The sequence below is a fragment of the Phyllostomus discolor genome, chromosome 6 (assembly GCF_004126475.2).
Source record: "Phyllostomus discolor isolate MPI-MPIP mPhyDis1 chromosome 6, mPhyDis1.pri.v3, whole genome shotgun sequence".
Taxonomy (NCBI): domain Eukaryota; kingdom Metazoa; phylum Chordata; class Mammalia; order Chiroptera; family Phyllostomidae; genus Phyllostomus; species Phyllostomus discolor.
The window spans coordinates 22,958,432-22,977,526 of NC_040908.2; the positions used below are offsets into that span (position 1 = coordinate 22,958,432).

General features: G+C 37.0%; 1 protein-coding gene and 1 long non-coding RNA gene across 7 annotated transcripts in view; one reads left to right on the plus strand and one right to left on the minus strand.

Annotated features, from left to right (window-relative positions):
- Window positions 1-19,095, plus strand: part of ARHGEF33 (Rho guanine nucleotide exchange factor 33) — a 78,915-nt gene that overhangs the window by 22,029 nt on the left and 37,791 nt on the right. For 5 of the 6 annotated variants that reach the window (XM_036027882.1, XM_036027883.1, XM_028516462.2 and 2 more), the window contains 2 exons: window positions 10,343-10,453; window positions 12,024-12,073. In XM_036027882.1, coding sequence (XP_035883775.1) covers window positions 10,429-10,453; window positions 12,024-12,073 — 75 coding nt within the window. In that variant the 5' untranslated portion in view covers window positions 10,343-10,428. Of the gene's footprint in view, window positions 1-10,342; window positions 10,454-12,023; window positions 12,074-16,707; window positions 17,094-19,095 lie in introns of those variants that run through there. The other variant, XM_036027881.1, reaches the window with a different exon arrangement.
- The window catches only part of LOC118501059, a 37,562-nt gene continuing 26,732 nt past the window's right edge, over window positions 8,266-19,095 (minus strand). The window contains exon 4 of the long non-coding RNA XR_004903627.1: window positions 8,266-10,403. This is a non-coding gene — a long non-coding RNA (uncharacterized LOC118501059). The remainder of the gene's footprint in view (window positions 10,404-19,095) is intronic.

A 19,095-nucleotide genomic window follows, 5' to 3' on the forward strand; every position in this document is an offset into this window, starting at 1 on the left:
CTGAGCTGTGTCTGTCTGCGCTACCATCTTGACTGGAAGTCAAAAGACAGATCTTTTTTCTTCAATTTATTGTCTTTCCCACTTTTAAATTGCTATATATGCAAGGATGATTTGATTATACATTTATTTGGAAGTGGGTATAAAAAGTTACATTATCATTGAGGTATACTTATTTTAAACACTTGCATACATGCTGCCTATGTATTGTGAAATTTGTCGCTATCTCCTTGGACACATAATGTGTTCTTTGTTTTCCTGATTATATTGATTAATGAATATATTAATATATCTGTAAGTATCAAGACATTTTTGTAAGTATCAAGCCATTTTTATATCTAGAAAAACTCTACTGGCTACAGTGTTATAGTTTTGTTTTCTGATAATTTATATTATATTATATTTAGAATATTATATAATATTCTAAAATATTTAGAATATTTCTATATTTACTTAAGCTATCGTAGAGCAAGCTTTGGTGTCAGAACCTCACAGAATGGATTTAGTAAAATTTACATATACCCTATCCTGTGGTATGGATTAAATAACAACACAGTGATTGTTATTGATAGAAAGTTTTTATTTTATTATCCTGGGTTATTTCTTATTTGGGGGTAGATATATGATACCCTTCTTTCAATATCTTCTATAGGTATTTATTCTAGTTGACTTTCCAGTTTTTAAAACAGAATTCAGCAATTCATGTTTTCCTAAAAAATTGACTATTTCATCTAGCTTTAAAAAAATTATTGGCAATGTTACAAATAGAATTTTTTAAAATAACGTTTCACAGCCTGTGAGTCTGTGGTTACATCTCCCTTTTTTGTCCAATTTTGAGTTCTTTCTCTTTCTCTCAATCTCCCTCTGTCATCAGACTTGCCAGAACTTTCCTCATTTTATCAATCCACTGTCTTTTTCAAATAGTATCAGAACCCATGTAGGAACTGATATAATTTTAATGACAAAAAAAGGGGTTCCTTATTTTATAGTGCTTTGGAGTCCTGGGGTGTGAAGTAGATTATTTTAAAAACTAGAACATTAGAAAAAACAATGCCCTTACTGGGAGCGACTTCCTAATGAAACTCTGGGTTATTCAAACTGCAGTTTCCTTCTATAAAAAATGGTCGGCAACACGCCCTGCTCACTGCGCTACATTCTGCAGTGACCAGGTGAGGTAAAGTGCAGAAGTACTGGGAAAACTCTAACAAGGTCATGAAATGTGCTATTTCCTGAAATATGTGTTGCTTTTAGGCTGCATAGAAAGTAACAAGCCCTTTCACAATTTTTAAAGCGTTTTTCTACATCACAAGGATTATTAGACTCTCCTCTGTGAAAACATTTGCGGGCTTTGTCCTGATGAATTACTTTAGTTTCAGGGGAAAATATTTCCTCATTACCCTTCGCCTAACATAAAAAGTTCTCATTCTACTAAATTAGAAATGTGCACTGAAGACCCATTCAATAAAGGACACTGAAATGGAAATTAACTCAAGTCTGCTTCCAATTAATTTCAATTCCCCAAAGTGCCCAACTTTCCTTTTCTGTCCCAGTAGTAATTGGAAAGTAATAGGCAAGCCTAGGTTTCAGCGGTCTTATGTGTGTATGTGTGTGTGGGGTATACATTCTGGGTCAGCGTGGGGGAGGGTCAGGACGTTTTCAGTGTTCTTTAGGTGTCTAGTAACTTTACTATTTGAATTAATTATATAAAAATCTGGCTATAACTTCTCAGGCTAATGTTTCAACATCCCTCTTTCTCTATCTTAGAACACTTGTTTTTAAGCAGCTAAAACTGAGTTTAAAAGGAAATCTTCCCCCCAAAACTGTGAAAACAGACAAGAACAGAGGGACTCTCTGGCTGAGGGGAGTGGGGAGGGAGCCCTAGAATCCCACCAGCTTGGTGGCCTTCTCTCTGCTCCCAAGGCAGGCCCCAAAAAGCCTCAGGGCTTCAAAGAGTACAGATGGAAAACCATTGCTCCTTATAGTGACCAGGCATGGCTTGGAGACTAACAGACTTTTTCTAAAAATGTAACAGCATTTCCCCCAGGGCCTGCCCAGGCCCAGATGGGTGTTTTTAGAGGCTCGCACAGCTACTGTAGTGAAGGAAAGAAAGGAAGAGGGCAGAGCAGGAACAGAAGCCACATTAACTGGATGAGAGGAATGTGGCAGTATCTGACAGTTCCTTACTCAAAGGCAGGCAGTGACTGAAGGACTATGAAGGGCAGAGGAAAGAATTACTGGGCTCAGAGAGAGAGGGATTCCCACAGGAAGTTAAATCTCACAGGGAATTTCATAAGGTAATAAGGTTCTTTTTACAAAGTAATACTATGTTTCCTTGTAATTCTGTTATTCTCCCTTTTGAAATGTACCTTTCAGTATATATTACTCACTAATATGGTCAAATTCTTCAAAAAAGTAATTCTCTTCGGAAACCCTAGCCTAAGGAAACAATGTGTTAAATATGAGGGGAAAAAGCTAATTTCTTTTTTTTTTTAAAGGTTTTATTTATTTATTTTTAGAGAGGGAAGGGAGGGAGAGAGAGAGAGAGAGAGAGGCAGAGAGAGAGAAAGGGGGAGAGAGACATCAATGTGCGGTTGCTGGGGGTTATGGCCTGCAACCCAGGCATGTACCCTGGCTGGGAATCGAACCTGGGACACTTTGGTTGCTAATTTCTTTTTATATTCATTTATTATAATGAAAACCAGAAAACTATCCTAATATTCAATACTCGGTTGAGAAAAAGAAAAAAATGACACATTTCCTCAACTATTTTTCACTAATTAAATATAATAATTGTGCAACTATTTGCAGAAAGCCAGGAATGTTAAAAGCACCAGCTCTGAAATCACAGAGACCTGAGTTCCAATTCTTGGCTCCCTCTGCCATTTCTTACCCGTGATCTTGGGAATATTATTGCTTCATTTCCCTAAACCTCAATATTCTCATCTGTTAAATTAGGACAATGATACATATTAAACAGGGTCAATATGAGGCTACAATTACATGTAACAATATAAATAAAATGTGAAGTATAGTGCTTGGTACCTAGCAGCTGTTCAATAAATATTAATTCCCTGGGTAGCATTCCTTACATAGCACATGGAGAGATGTTTATTCTCTATCAACAGATTTGTTTGACAAACCTAAGGAAAAAAATGGCTTCCTAGGAAATATAAATGACAAGATTAATTAGAAATGTTGAGCAGACCAGTTACCTTTGAAGAAATAGAAGAGAATTTAAAGATCAGTCTACCATTTTAAAAATGCACCAGGACCAAATGTTTTCATAGCTATGCTCTGTTACCTTTTAAAGAATTGGCAATTCCAATTTAATTGAAAATTTTCTGGTTACAGAAAAAGGTAGAAAACTTTCTCATTTATTTTAAGAAGCTTCCATAACCTAATGCTCCCACAAACAAAATAATAAAACAAAAAAAATGAAATCATCATTGAACACAATCACTATGAATATAAATGAAAACATGTCTAAATATTAACAAATGGAATCCAGCAGTGTATCAAAAGAACTATATCTTATGACCAAGCAAATACTCCAGGAATATAAAGCTTAGTCAACATTAAGGAACCAGCATAATTCATTATAATAATAAATTAAAGGAGAAAAAGGCAATTCTATCAATAACTACTGAAAGGGTTAAAATATAGTATCCATTCCTAATAACAAATTTTAGTAATATATAACGAAAAAGAAATTACTTATGTATGATACAGATTATTTACCAAAGAAAGCAAATATCATTCTAAATGACTATAAATAATTTATGTTAAAATCACAAAATAGATAATGATGTCCACTGCCACCATTATTAGAAAACATTATTCTGGAAACTCGAATAAATACAGTAAGATAGGATAAGGAAATACCCAGTATAAATATTTGAAAATAAGGTAAACATCACTTAGAAAACTAACTAAAAAATTTTTAAAAAATTTTCCATTGGACTTCTGGTCAAGACGGAGGTGTAGGTAAACATGGCTCACCTCCTTGAACAACCACATCAAAATTACAACTAAACTATAGAACATCCATCACTCAGAACTTTCAGAAATCAAGATGGATAGAAGTCCAACAACTACGGGATTAAAGAAACCACCTCCATCCAGACTGGTAGGAGGGGTGGAGATGTGGAAACAGCTGGTCCCAAATCCACATGTGGTGGATAAAAATTCAGGAGGAATATCTCGGGAGTGAGGAGTCCCAGCCCCCACACTAGGCCCCAGCCCAGAGTTCCAGTGCCAGGAAGGTAAGTATCCATAACTTCTGGGTGCACAAGTCAGCAGGTATTGAGTTGGTGGAAGAAACTTCTGGAGTTCCAAGCAGTTAATTTTAACAAAGTCACACCCGGACTTACTCAGACTCACTCCCTCTGAGCTCGAGTATGGGAGTAGCAGCTTAGAAGGCACCAGTGGCACACAGGGAGAAACTGAAGTGTCTGGCATCAAGGTGAGAGCTGGGGACAGCCTTCTCTCAGACAGAAAGGCAGGAAGAGGCCATTGTCCCTTTTCTGAACCCATGCCCACAGTGCCACAGTGCCACAGAGCCAGCAGGCAGGTGCCATATCTCAGACTCTATCAACTGGCTAACACTGTTTGCCCTGTCCTGGAGATTCCCTGAGGTTTGTCCCACCCAACTTACAGGCCCACCCAAGCTGCTTTTCCATAAGAATAGCTGGTCTTGGCTCTTGCTTCACACTTCCTAAATTCTCTCAAACAAGCAACAACCAGCCTCAGTGAGCCTCCAGCTCACATACGTTTTGGTAAGTGGCCCCCAGGTCTGGCACTAGCAGCAGCCAGCCTAGGTTCACAATTTTGAGTTCATCTGGGAACTGCAAGCCCAGCATAAGTAGGAGCCATCTCAGATTACTTTACAGCTTAGGTAGGGTGGCCCAGGGCAGAACACAGTTGGGGGCTAACCTTGGCCTGCACCACCCAGGAAACTCCAGAGCTATCACACCCAGTGGACAGCTACAGACCACATTGGAGCACCACCACTCTGTCCCTATAAAGCAGATCCTCCACAGATGGCAGAGGTTGGTGGTCAGTGGATATGGCCAGTCCTTGCAGCTGACTGGCCAGGGTAAATCCCTTCCATTGCCCTGCCAAAAACAATCATGGCTCAACTGCAAGAAGAGGGTGAACTCATCCCATGCAAAGGGCACATCTTGAGTACTCAGCTTGGGTAATAGAGGAGATGTGCCACTGAACCCTACAGGACACCCACTACATCAGGCCACACAATGAAGACACAGAGTCAGAGCAGCCCTACCTAATACACAGAAACAAACACAGGGAGGCTGAAATAATGAACAGACAAAGAAACATGGTCCAAATGAAAGCACAGATCAAAACTCCAGAAAAAGAACTAAACAAAATGGAGGTAGGCAATCTATGAGATGCAGAGTTCAAAACACTCGTTATATGGATGCTCAAGGTACTTAGTGAGGACCTCAAGAGCATAAAAAACATCCAGTCAGAAACAAAGGATGCACTAATTGAAATAAAGAACAATTTACTTGGAAACAGCAGTAAACTGGATGAAGCTGAGAATCAAATCAATGATTTGGAACATAAGGAAGAAAACAACCAATCAGAAAAACAGGAAGAAAAAAGAATTAAAAAATTGAGTATAGTATAAGCAGTCTCTGGGACAACTTCAAACATTCCAACATTCGCATCATAGAGGTGCCAGAAAGAGAAAAGAAAGAATGAGAAATTGGAAATCTATTCAAAAAAACAATGAAAGAAAACTTCCCTAATTTCATGAAGGAAATAGAGATGCAAGTCCAGGAAGCACAGAGAATCCCAAACAAGATGAATGCAAAGAGGCCCACTCTAAGACACATCATAATTAAAATACCAAAGGTTAAAGATACGTAAAGAATCTTAAAAGCAGCAAGAGAAGAGCAGATAGTTACCTACAATGGAGTTCCTGTAAGACTGTCAGTTGATTTCTCAAAAGAAACTTTGCTAGAAGGGATTAGAAAAAAAATTCAAGTCATGAAAAGTGGGAACTTACAGCCAAGATTGCTCTTCCCAGCAAAGCTATCATTTACAATAGAAGATAAAGAGCTTCCCAGACAAGAAAAAACTAAAGGAGTCCATCCTTACCAAGCCATTATTATATGAACTCTTAAAGGGACTTTTTAAGAAAAAGAATAAGATCAAAACTATGAACAATAAAATGGCAAAAATACATATCTATCAATGATTGAATCTAAAAAATAAACTAAGCAGTCAAGAACAGAGACAGAATCATGGATATAGAGAGCACTTGATAGTGCCAAATGGGATAGGGGTTGGGGAATGGGTGAGGAGGTGAGGGGGTTAAGAGGTACAAGTTGGTGGTTACAGAGTAGCCATGGGGGTATAAAGTACAGTAGAGGAAATGGAGTAGCTAAGAACTTACATGCATGAACCATGGACATGAACAAAGGTATGGGGATTGCCTGATGGAGTACAGGGTGCTGGGATGATGGGAGCAGAGGGGGGAAATTGAGAAAACTATAATAGCAAAATCAATAAAATAAAATTTTAAAAATTTAAAAAACCTTCCATAATTAATAAAGAAATTGAGTAAGGTCAAAGAATATAAAATAAATATACAATAAAATAGAGAATACAAAACCCAGCTAGAAATGAAAGTGGTAATTGTGCCGTTCACAATAGCAATAAAGTATATAAAATATGTAAGAACAAATTTTACAGGAAAAATATACAATTTTTAAGAAGAAACTATGAAACCTGATCCAGACAAATGAAAAGAATGATATAATCTTGGATGACAAGATTCAATGTAAGAAAAATGTCAGTGCTCCCAAATTAATATGTAAACCTAATGCAATTCCATGAGAATTGTAGTTTTTGTGGCAATGAGTAAAAGAATCATGGTGTTCATTTATTCATATGGAAAAATAAATGTCAAGTAAAGCAAATTATAAAAAAGATTAATAGCTGGCTTGCTCTACTAAATAGTTTTAAAACACTATATTTTGGTTTGATAAGGAAATTGAATACTCCACCACACTATATATAAAGACAAATTCCAGATGAATTAAACACTTAAAAATTAAAAGAAAATTTAGGGAAACATATATTAACAAATTTGAGCTGCAGAGAGCTTTTGAATTAACACAAGAAACATAGAAGCAATGAAGAAAAAAGATCTATTTGACTTTATAAATTTAAAATATTCCAATAGCAAAAGTGACATTCCAATGTCAAAAGACAAAAAAAGATGGGAAAATATTCAACATTCATAGGACAAATAAAGATTTAATCTCTATTACATAAAAGCACTTACTAATTGATAAGGAAAAGGCAGATGACCCAATAGAAAAATATGCAAAGCAGAAGAATAGATAATCACAGAAGAACAAATGCAAATGTCCAGTAGTATATGTAGTGATGCTCGATAACACTAACAAGCAGTAAAAGTAACTATGAAGTATAATTTGTCACCCATCTGACTGGCAAAAACTAAAAACTGTTAACACCCACTATTGGCAGGAAAAAGTTATTCATGCTCTATTCCTGGAGGAAATGAAAATAATTATAGTCTTTTTGAAAAGCAGCCTCATCATACCTATTAAAACCCCATATAGGTAAATCACCAATATGTAAGGCTCTATGTACCAAGCTGCTTGTTATGGCATTGTTTGCAGTGGCAAAATAATAAAAAGATACGAAATGTACATCAGCATAGAATGATTAGCACAGATCATTCATACCATTGATATTATACAATCATTAAAAATAATCTGTTAGATCTATACCAATTACCTTATAAAGACTGCCACAATGTATTATTAAATGAGAGAGACAAGAATCAAATGTGCACAGAGGTACAGTATGAACCTACATTGACGGCCCCATCCCATATATTCATGTTCTGTAATATGTTTGTATGTGATTATATGAGGATAAAGAAAAGAGTGTTAGGAAAACAGCAGATAGTTAGCATTGATTGGGTACAAGGAATACTCGTACCTCTGCTCAAATGGCCACAATATAAATAACGTAAGTAATGATAATCTAATTTTTAAGAAAGCAAATTCCTTATGCTTTGATGTAGGTGAAAAAGTAGATACAAAATTATAGGCAGGCTTCATTAGCAATCATATAAAACATTCAAGAGAAAAAAGGTTGGTGGGCAATACAACCAAATTACCATGACGGTTGTTTAAATGGAGGCATTATAGTTGTTTTTTTCCCTCCAGATTTTCAAAATTTTCTCTAATGCAGTTATTTTTACTTTTGTAATTAAATAAATAAAATAAAAATTCTAATTCACTTTCTGTTAACTATGTACCTTTTATTATGTCTTGAAGTCAGTGACTGCGTGGATATATGTGAGCTTGATGATGTCCAGCTTGAAAATGTGTGTTTACATTTTATCCGATATATGAAGGGATTTGGGGTTTATTTTCAATTAGTCGTAGATTAGATAACTAAATCCTCATGAAATGATTATCTATAAAAATATGGCTTTATGTATTTCAGGATGTTTTTCCTCAAACAGGAACTGAAATAACATTAGCACTAATTTTCAAAGCAGTGTGGCTTTGTGGGCAGGTCACGGCTCTTCCCCCTTCCAGGCCTCAGCTGCTTCACCTATAAATGAAGTTGGATGGGGTCATGTTCTTAGGGTCTTTTGGCTCAAACATTCTGTGAACTAATTATATTAATCATGGAATGCATTTACAAATAAATGAGCAATTGCTAAACAGAAGAAAGTTTTCATCTCAGTAATGCTTTTACTGGCTGTGGAAGACATTTATATAGCTAGGGACAATGCCCTACCTTGACTTAACTCTCATACTCACATGGAAAACATGCAAGATTCTAAATAGCAGATGGCCTTGGCTTGTTTATATCCTTCATTTATAACTGTATGGCTGTTGATCAATGCCTTTCCATCTATTGTACCTTCCCACCCTTGCCAACTTATTATTTTGCTTTACAGACCTCAATGTGTGAATGAAAAGTTTTAATTCCACTTTCTTGAGGTATAACTTATACAGGATAAATACACCCAATTAAAGTGTAAACTCTGATGAGTTTCAACAAATTTATGCATCTATATAAGCAGTACTACAATTAAGTAGAACATTTCTATCACCCTAAAATGTTCCCTTTATCTTTTCCCAGTTAAACCCCCATTTCCTGCCCTAGGCAGCTCCTAATCTGCATTTGGCACTATAGGTTAGATATGTCTTTTACAGAGTGTGAACAAAGTTTTAATTTGTGTTTTTTTCAGTCTTGGATAGCATTAATGTATTTTACTGGTTTCATTCAGGTTTCTTAGTTGCAAGCAACAGAAAACAACTCTGGCTTATTTTGGCAGCAAAGGAATTTGTTGAAAAGATATGGGCAGCTCACAGAATTGCTGGGAGACTGGTGAACCAAGTTTGGAATTTTATGGCCAGCAATAATGCCCCAAATTATATAGTAGAGTTGTTCTGGTGAGGAAAGCACCGGAAGCAGCAGTTTGAGTTACCTAAACTGTCTTAGGAACTTTCTGTATTTCTTAGAAAGTAAAAAGTCTATCAGGTGTATGTGCCTTAGGAAATCCTGCAATTTCTGGGGTCAGGTGGAATGTATACACCCGAGTGGCATATCCTAGATCATGTGTCCATCATGCCTTACCTGCAATAGAGGTGAGGCGAACACACTTTCAGCCTCCATGGTGGGAGGCATCTTATCAAACCTCACAAAGTTTTAATTTTAACCCTTTCCCCAAATCATCAGAAAGGGTTAAAATCCTAGATGGTTAAAAAAAGGGCCAATATCAACAACACTGATAGTTTTGGTTTCTTTATTAGATTGCATTCTGAACTTGCAGCTTTATGTCCAGTGGTCACTACTGCCAGGCCACAACTGAGAAGCATCTGCTGGATGTAAAGAGTCTGCAAGGTGCTGAAAGTGTGGACAAGGCCATCAAGAAAGTTTATATTTAATGAAATAGAAACAGATGTTGTGGCTTTCATACTTGCTCAAGTTTTTTCTTTTTATATAATTGCCCTAAACTAAAACCTGCAAATAAAGTCAGTGGGTCTAAATTAATTAATTTGATCGAAAAAAGAATGCACCATATTAAAAATTAGTATAATAATTAATGAATTTTATAGTTATTCACAAAGTATTTACCTTTAAGTTTTAAGTTAAATATTTACTCAATGTTTTACTCTTCTGGAAGTGTGTAAACCTCACCGCAAGTCTCCTCTAATAGCTGTGTTCATTTCGAGTTTTTTCAAGTCAACACATAAAGTAAGTCCAGTTACTTCCCCAGTTCTACCTGCTGTCCATTACTCTTGATTTCAATTGACAGGTCCAGGGAAGAGGGGGTGGCCTGATCCAGGGGCAATGAAGGTGCAATGCTGAGGAATCAGCTGGAGGAGAGAAGCAGCAGGCACCATGGAAAAAACAAAAACGAAGCAAGGTTAGATTTTTCATATGTCTTGCTCTAGGGCTCAGAATTTAAGAAATGTGTGTTGTGGTCTTCCTGTTTTTTCAAAACAGTTAATATGGGGGGATAAATAGTCATGGAAAAAAAATAAAAATTGAACTTAAAAAATGATAATATGTTAACTTTATTATTTTCATTTATCATCATAAAATGTCCATGAAGAGCATAGGCTTGGTGCTAGAGAAACATAAAATTCTATCTATATAGTTTTTTCTGAGCAGTTTTCTAATTTTTCTTAGCAATAAATTTAGAACTGCCTCAGACTAACCTGATCAATAAGGCCAAGATACACATTCAACTAACAGACATCTAACACCTTATAGGGTAGCCTAGAAACAGGGTCTTCTCTTTTACTCTTTACCACACAGAATGACCCATATGGAGGGGGGTTCTGTTATCAGATGAGAAAACAGTCAGAGAGAATTTAGGCTACAGCCACAAAATATCAAAGTTCAGTCTGGGAGCCTGGTCTCTGTTCCCAAGTTCTGGCTCTTGTCATGACACTAGGCTGTTGGGGCACAGCATAAAATGAGCTAAGGAATCTTGACTCAAGCTGATGTAGGGGGTTTTGGTGATCTCAAACCATCTGGATTTTATAGGGACAGCCCTCTGTGTGTGTAAGTTCTGGGCTGAGGCTATGTATTATTTATGAACTCACATACTGTGCTGGTTTCTCTAAGGAAGGATATCCTGTGCCCACATGTCTTAGGAGAACAATATACATATTCACACAACCAAATGTTTGCAGCCAGGGGTTGCATGTATAAACTGCTGATACATACAATGTGACACAATGGAGATACAGCTAAATGGATCAGCAAGGAGTTGCATGTTTTACATGGGTTGCCTTGTCTTTGCGGCCAACCAATGTGATTCTGGAAGGTACTTCTAGGCCAACCTTTTTTCTCCTGTGTTTCACAGTCTCTAGTGTTGCCAGGACTATTTTCTTTCTGCCTCCATCCTTCCCAGACACCTTCCATTAACAATTCCTTTCTATCAACCCTCTTGCCTAGGAGGACAGCACGGTTCTCTTAGCTGATGTGGACAGTGACAAGAGGTCAGAGTTCAGAAGTTTTGCAAGGATCAGAGGCAGGAGACATCAGGGTATTTTACACAGGCCTCCTGAGAACAACAGAGTGGCAACTGTACAGGTGCCGGGCGAAGAGCAGTCTTCCTAACTAGAGAACCACCTCCTCAGTTACACGTCAGTCAGCCCCAAGAACACAAGCGAGTCCCTTCACGGGTGTGCACTTCTGGCTAATGAATGATTGCTAATCATTGAGTTTAGCTGAGAAACATCACCACCACAGTAGAACACGGTTTTCTCTGTAGGAGATTCCTCAGGTAGGTACGGTTTGGTCATTTGGATGTGAATGTAAAGTCACCTACACCAGCTCATGCTTTGTCATTGTTAAATCATTGGTCTCTTGTCCAGCAGGCACAGATTTAGGATCCTGTAAGTCCCCGTATTCCCCACCCATGTCTGAAGAGGACAGGGACAGAATGAGTTGTATTGACTGAACAAAGCTCTTTCTCCCCACAGGAGAGAATGAACATATGACGATGAATAACCCTTCAACACAGATTTACCAGGTAAAGACAGAGAGATTGTTTTGAACAGTCCCATGTGTAATAGTGATGACTGTCTTGTATGTACAATTTTTAGTGCTTACAAATGCTTCCATGTGTATCATCATATTTCTCATATTTCTTCACTTAACAAGTTCCTTGTATTTAGACAGGCAGGGTAGAGAGCACCATTCCCATTGCACTTTTAAGAAAACTGATTATTAAAGGATCACTTAACCCAGTTTATAAAACACAGTACCACCGCTCCCACATCAGCTCTGCTTTTCTTGCTGCTGCTACCATCGCTATGGTCAGTACACCATGCAATATTTCCCCCAGAGAGAAAGAGAAAGCAAAATCTGTTTTTCTTAATTCCCTATTTTAGCAGGGACAACTGAAAATCAAAAGACAGTTAACGTTGCAAATGTTAAAATATGGTGATAGAAAAAATGTTAAGCTCCTTTAAAGAATGGGAATAATTTAATTTACAAGGGAGATAAAATTGTGGAAAACATTTTGTAATATATTTGCAGTTAGGCTGCTTTGGCTCTCTGAATAGTATTTATTTGGCTTCTATGTTCCAACTGTAAATTTAAAGTAAATTTTGTGTCCTTAAAAACTTGGAAGTATATTCTGACATAATTTGTAGGATAAAAGCAGCTTGGACTAGGGAAACGCGTGCACTGCTCCAGAGATAGGACAGTGTAATCTGGAACACATGAGAAGGAAGAACTGACAGAGCTTGGTGGGGGTTGGAAGAAAAGGTGACTTTAAAGTTGACTCTAAGGTTTTAAGCCCTAGTAACTAGGAAAAAGAGCTGTCTCCTAAAAAAGATACAGAAATTCAGAAGAGCGGATAGTTTGGGGGAAATATTATTTAGATTTGGTGAGCTTAAATGACAGTAAAGTGAAAATACCAAGTTCCTAGAACTATCATATAAGAGATCATTGCTGTGAACCCAATTAGGGCAAGCCAGCACAGGATCACACAAACATCTTCAATTGTGTTGCTACTCAACCCGGACCAGCAATGAGAGGGGATAGAGGAAACAGCCTCATTTCAACTTAATGCCCATTGATTGAACAGCTGCTATGTGCAAAGTCTACTGTTTGACCTAGCGGGAGACAAAACAAATGAAACATACCTTCTCGCTGATTTTTAAGTGTCCTGGTAAACACATACAAGGTAGACTGTTGGAAGGATTACAACAGAAGCATTGATAAAATTCTATGAGATATGGAGGAAGGATGAATTAATATTGACAGAAGGATGTGAACCAGGCATTTAAGGACAAGATGATCATTTGGTAAGTGGTTATGGGGAAGGGTATTTCAGGCAGAGGGACTAGCCTGAGCAAAGGCCTGGAAACAAGAGAGTCTTCACTCAATGCTGATTTGATGCCTCGCTTGTCCAAGACCTCCAAATGTCTTCCCTGCCCACCTCCCCTCTGTTAATGTCTGACCTGTGTATGGCATTCGAATGAATGTGAGTATCACTTTAAACTCAGGTATGATTTAAAGTCTGTTACAGATTTTATGTAGGTCACTCCCCAAATGTTGGCTAAATATAGCTACAGTGGTGGTGGCGGCCTCATTCTTTTATTGTATCACAAATCCAAGTACATCTGTTCACAGTGGAACAAGTGAAGCCGTGGAAGTGAATTGGTCTATATGACCTCTATGATGCTGTGATTATACCTCATTCTTGTCTTAAAAGAATGTTTTCTAAGCCCCAGTTTGTTTGCTCCAAGCAATATTTAACCAAAAGAAGAAGGAGGAGAAGTAAAGAAAGAAGAGGAAGAGGAAGGAGGGAAGCAGGGCAAAGTTAACTATAAGAGAATACAATCTACACTAAAAGGGGAGAGCAAAACGTGAAATTTGAAGTAAAATATGACATTCTGGCCACTCTCTATTTCCTTGTTTTATTTTCTTGGATGATGCCCCCATCCTTACCTGACATTATAGTAAATATTAACTTGTGTATTTTTTTTATTGTCTGTCTCTCTCTAGAATGTAAGCTCCAAAAGCAGGGATTTAGTACATTTTGCTCTTTTGTACATTCTCAGCATCAAGTACAGTACCTGGAATATAAAAATATTCAATAAATATTAGCTGAATGAATGAGTGAACATCTGCAAAATGTGTGTATTGCTTTGGGCCAAGAGGTCTGATGTAGTTATTTAGTCTGGTACCATATGGTGTTTGGAAATTGTCTGGTTCTTTGGGAAAAAGAAAGAACAGATCCTCACTTCATATACTAATCAAAGTAAACTCTAAAATGAATAAAGGGGTTAAATATAAAAAATAAAACCATAAAAGTTTAGAATTAGTGAATATTTGTCTCTGGATGTAAAACATCTAGGTAAAAAAGCACCGAAAGAACTCACAATGGAAAGGGTTAGAAAGTTCATACACATTACAACTAAAAGTTTTCCCGATGTAAATATATTTTCAATCAATTCAAAGACAAACAACAAAACTGAAAAAAAAATCCTTATAATTAAGCCTTTGTAATATCTATATACTCATAGAAATCAATAAAAAATGAAACTCCTGAGACCTTAGTAGAATAAGTAGAATATGGGCAAAGGACACAGTCAGTTGACCATGGTAACATTACGGATGACTAATAAATAGAAGAAAAGGTTGAAGCTCATAGAAACAATGATTAAAATAAAGACTACTTTTTTTACTGCCTAATTAACAAATAATAAAATAATTAATAATATTTGGTTTTGATGAATATGTGTAAATTGGCAGAAACTTGAATAAAAACTGCTAGTTAAAATGTAGTAATATTGTTAGAATGTTCTCACTCCCAGTTGGCTATTTGCTTTTTGGATGGACTTGACCTCTATGGTAAAAGTATGAGATAACAGTGACCCAAATCACGTCACGGAAGCCAACAGAAGAATGAGCACCACCATTTCCCAGTTCATTGCAGGCAGAATTACTGTCGGGGCAGGCGAGCCATGTGGAAACCCTGACTGCTCCTTAGCACAGTGTATTTCTTTTCATTTGAACTCAGATCTATCTCCTTCTCTTATCCTTTGTCCACTGTATCCAGCCCTCTCAAAGCCTACTCCTGTCTCTTTCAGAGTCAGCTTGTGTTGCTTCACTCTTGATTACTACATTTTGCATATGGATTTTAAAGTTATGATTTCATTAACATGAGAAGCAGGGGGGTGGTTCCACAATTAAGGTAACAGATGTGTTAACTGCACAATTTAGCCCTAGCTCAATGGTTACACTTATGATTTGAACTCCAACATGCTTTTGGCTCACTTGTAACCTTAGGAATGTAAATACTGCAGCTTCCTCCATGTATATTGTTTCCTATATCATGTTCAAGACATGATTTTCTAAATATACTAATTTAGGACATTACACACGATACAGTATGTTTCAAAGAAAATATAGCCATATTATTATAACTTTCAAACCATTTGGTCAAATATATTTTGTATATGTATTAATTAATTGAATATATTATCTCTCTCCCTTTGGGATTAAGATTTCCCTTTGGGTTAAATACTACCTAACATGCTTTGACTCACAGTAATTTCATATTTAGGAATTTATATGAAGGAAAAAATCTGAAATACACACAAAGCTTTAAATAAAAAGCATAATGTCAGCATTATTTACAATATTGAAAAATTACAAACAACATAAATTTCCAGAGTAAATATGTGGCTAAACTCTGCCATAACCACACAATGGAATATTATATAGTTATTAAAAATAGACATTTAGGAAAAATTTTAAGGATAAGGGAAAGGGCTTATGTTAGGCAAAAAGAGGAAGCAGAATCAAAATACAACTGTAGTATGATTTCAACCATATAAATATCTGCATTCATATGCACAGAACAAAACAGAAGGAAATATACCCAAACATGATGGTGATATTAAAGTAATAAAATTTGGGGTGATTCTCTTTTTTTTTCTATTTCTCTAAAATGAAAATAATTTAAGAAAATGAGTTATATGCCAAAAGGACCTCTAATTGAAAAACTATGGGAACCAGTCCTACAGTAATAGGTTTCATTATTCAAACTGCCATTGAAAGTTTCATAGGATTTGCAAGTCCTGTCTGAGCCTCAGTCTTGTTTTTGCAGTTGAGGAATGTCTCCAACACATGAGAAGGTAACTCTGTCTACCAGGCCTGTGGTGCATCCAAGGATCATTAGGATCAGTTTCTGGCACACCAGGCTTCATATCAGCTTCAATAGTGCCCTGTAATAATGACTTTAAGGGTCAACTTCTGTAGGAAATGTGGAGAAATAGACTTGGGAAATTTACTCTTAACTATTCAAATGACTTGCTCCCCTCTTTGTGTTTTAAATCATCGCATTTCTGGAGATTAATAAAGAAGCCTTAAATTAGGGAGATATAAACTAGCAGGATGGCCAAATTTCTTCCGTAGCAACCCTGGTTAGGTTGGCAGCCAAAAAAATTAACTTGGCTTCCTTGCCATCATGTGCTACTTCAGAACACCTGGGCTTTGTTCTTGAAGAGCCATTGGGTAATGCAGGAATTTGTCATGTCTTATAGAGAGGTTTCTCGATGGTTCACAATTAACAAGTTTCCAGGGTTCTCAAGTACAGGCCCAGTCCACCAAATTTCCCCATAGTAGCTTTCTGACCTTGATAATGGGACAGAAAGGAAGGAGAAATCTGTATAATAACTTGCATACTTTAAGAAAATTTAGCTGAGGGATCTTTGGTTGGAAGATGTTGACTAAAATTCATATTAGGAAGACTTAAAAAAATAATAAGAGTTAAGAAGCCAAGAAAATTAAGAAAATTGAGAAACAGAAATTAAGAGCAGGAAATAGGAAAAATTCGGACTCCTCTCCCCTATTTCTTTAAGCCTAAGATGCCCTCTGTGGTACCCCAGGCTTCGAAGTACAAGTCTTCCCTGAACCTGCCTCCAGTGGGAGCCCGCCTTCAGCGGCAGGATGGAGGGATCATAACCTCTCTAGAGCAGCTTCATGAAAAAATCAACGAGATGAGGAACGTGTTCAACTCGCTGGAGAACAAGGTAGACACCCATTTCTAATCCTTGGGGTGGGCTGTGGGCTGTCAAATAAGAAAGCTGAAGAGAGAGCAGGAAAAAGATACTAAATCCCTGTCTTCAGAGTATTTTTTTTTTAATTCATGAAGGAATGGCTAGCAGTCTGGAGCAACTAAAGATATTAAGAGTTTAAGCATCCTAAAAGTGACATGCTGTCTCAGGTGTGTGATTGTGCTCACTAGGGCATCCGCTCCCTGGCTGATCATGAGTTGTAAAGCTGTTTATAAGGCAGCAGTGTTTTATAACTTCAAAGGCAGGTACCCAAGGGACTCAAAGTAATATATGTGAAGAAAATGGGCTCATAGCTCAAAATGGTTTCAAAATTCCCAAAGTCCCTATATAACTTGGCTGTTAGAGAAAAATTTTGATAGTTCTTAATTTTTTGAGAGCTGGGGTTCTACAGGTGAGGAAAAGTCTTTTCTTCCAGGACCCTGCTTGTTGCCTTTTGGCTCCTGGGAAAACTCCACACACCCACCTCGGGGAATAGTGATAATGAAACCTATTTCTGTCAGATACTGGTTCTCTTTGTTTTTCAAGCAGGAAACCTGAGTGAATTTCAGAGTACCTGAAAGAATGTCAGGTTTCCTTCCTTCAGTTTTAAAACTTGCATACATTTTGCTTTGAAAATACATAGTCATAGATTTTGTTTGTTTTGCTCATAGAAGATTAATTTACATAATGAGAGTTACCAGATCAAAAGTAGTTGATCTGGTGATTTAACCCATCATGATAACTGGATTAGGACATGTGCTACAATCCATCACAAAGACTAATTAAAATTAAAACAACCAAAATGAAAATCAGATTGTTTGTGTTGTTTCCTAGTCTTCCAGTCCCAAACACTTGACAGGTCTGGCTTTTTTCCTCTGAATAATCTCTTTGGTTCCTCTTATTTCTCCCTACTCCCAGCCCTCAAGGGAAACCTTTGTGAAGCACACTGAACCACAGAATCCTTTATTTTATAGGATGTAGGTAACTTAGTCATTTTATAGTGGGAGGGGCAAGTTGGAAACATTGGGACAACCAGATTCCAAATTGTTTAGAAGTACACATTTGAAAGAATTTTGTTAAGGTAACTGGACTTTAATTGCCATCTCTTTAAAATCAGAATACTTGGTGGATACTTTTAATTATAGAACAAACTTTCTAAATAATTATGTTTTAAAGAGAGATCTGGAGCTAAGAGTTCCTCTACTTAGCAAATTATAAGATTATAAATTTGAAGAAAGTAATGCTATCTTGTTATTAAGTTACTCTGTGTTGAAAATGCTTTTTCATTTGTTCAATAAAAAAACTGAACTTTACTAAGTGTTCCATTTTTTCCACCTTTTTGTTGTTTAACTTTCTGATTTGCCATTCAAAAGGGGAGAGAAATTAAAATTTCTTAAACACCTTCCATGTCCCTAGCATGCACTAGGACAGGCACCTTACCTGCATTTACTCATTGCATTCTCAAAGCAGCCCTGTGAAACAGGTATTGTTATAGTTATGTGATGGATGAGGGAACTGCCTCAAAGAGGTTAACCAACTTGCCCAAGGTCCATGCACTTGTGGGAGAGTACTGAGATTTGGCCCTGTCTGACTCCAAAACTGACCCCCTTGTGATGGTGTGGACGTTGACAACAGAAGTCCAACGTGTGCGCTCCTACACAACCAGACTTTACTGCTGAAGATGAATCATATCACCACGATGACATGCTGCGCTCCTACTCCTGCAGGTGGTTCTGTGGCTTCTTTATAAAGCACATTGCCCTTGAAAATGCCATTATCTCCTTCTCCATACCATTCAAGAACAAAAAAGAAAACCTCTTCCCTTTCGAAGAAATTCTCAGATATGCTTAGTCATTACTCTTTTTATCATTTAATTTTTTATAGAAAAAAGTAACTGAATTTCTTCATCTTCTCCTAACAACCAGGGATAATACGACCCATCTTTTCTTTCATGGATCTTGAAGAGTTACAGGACCAA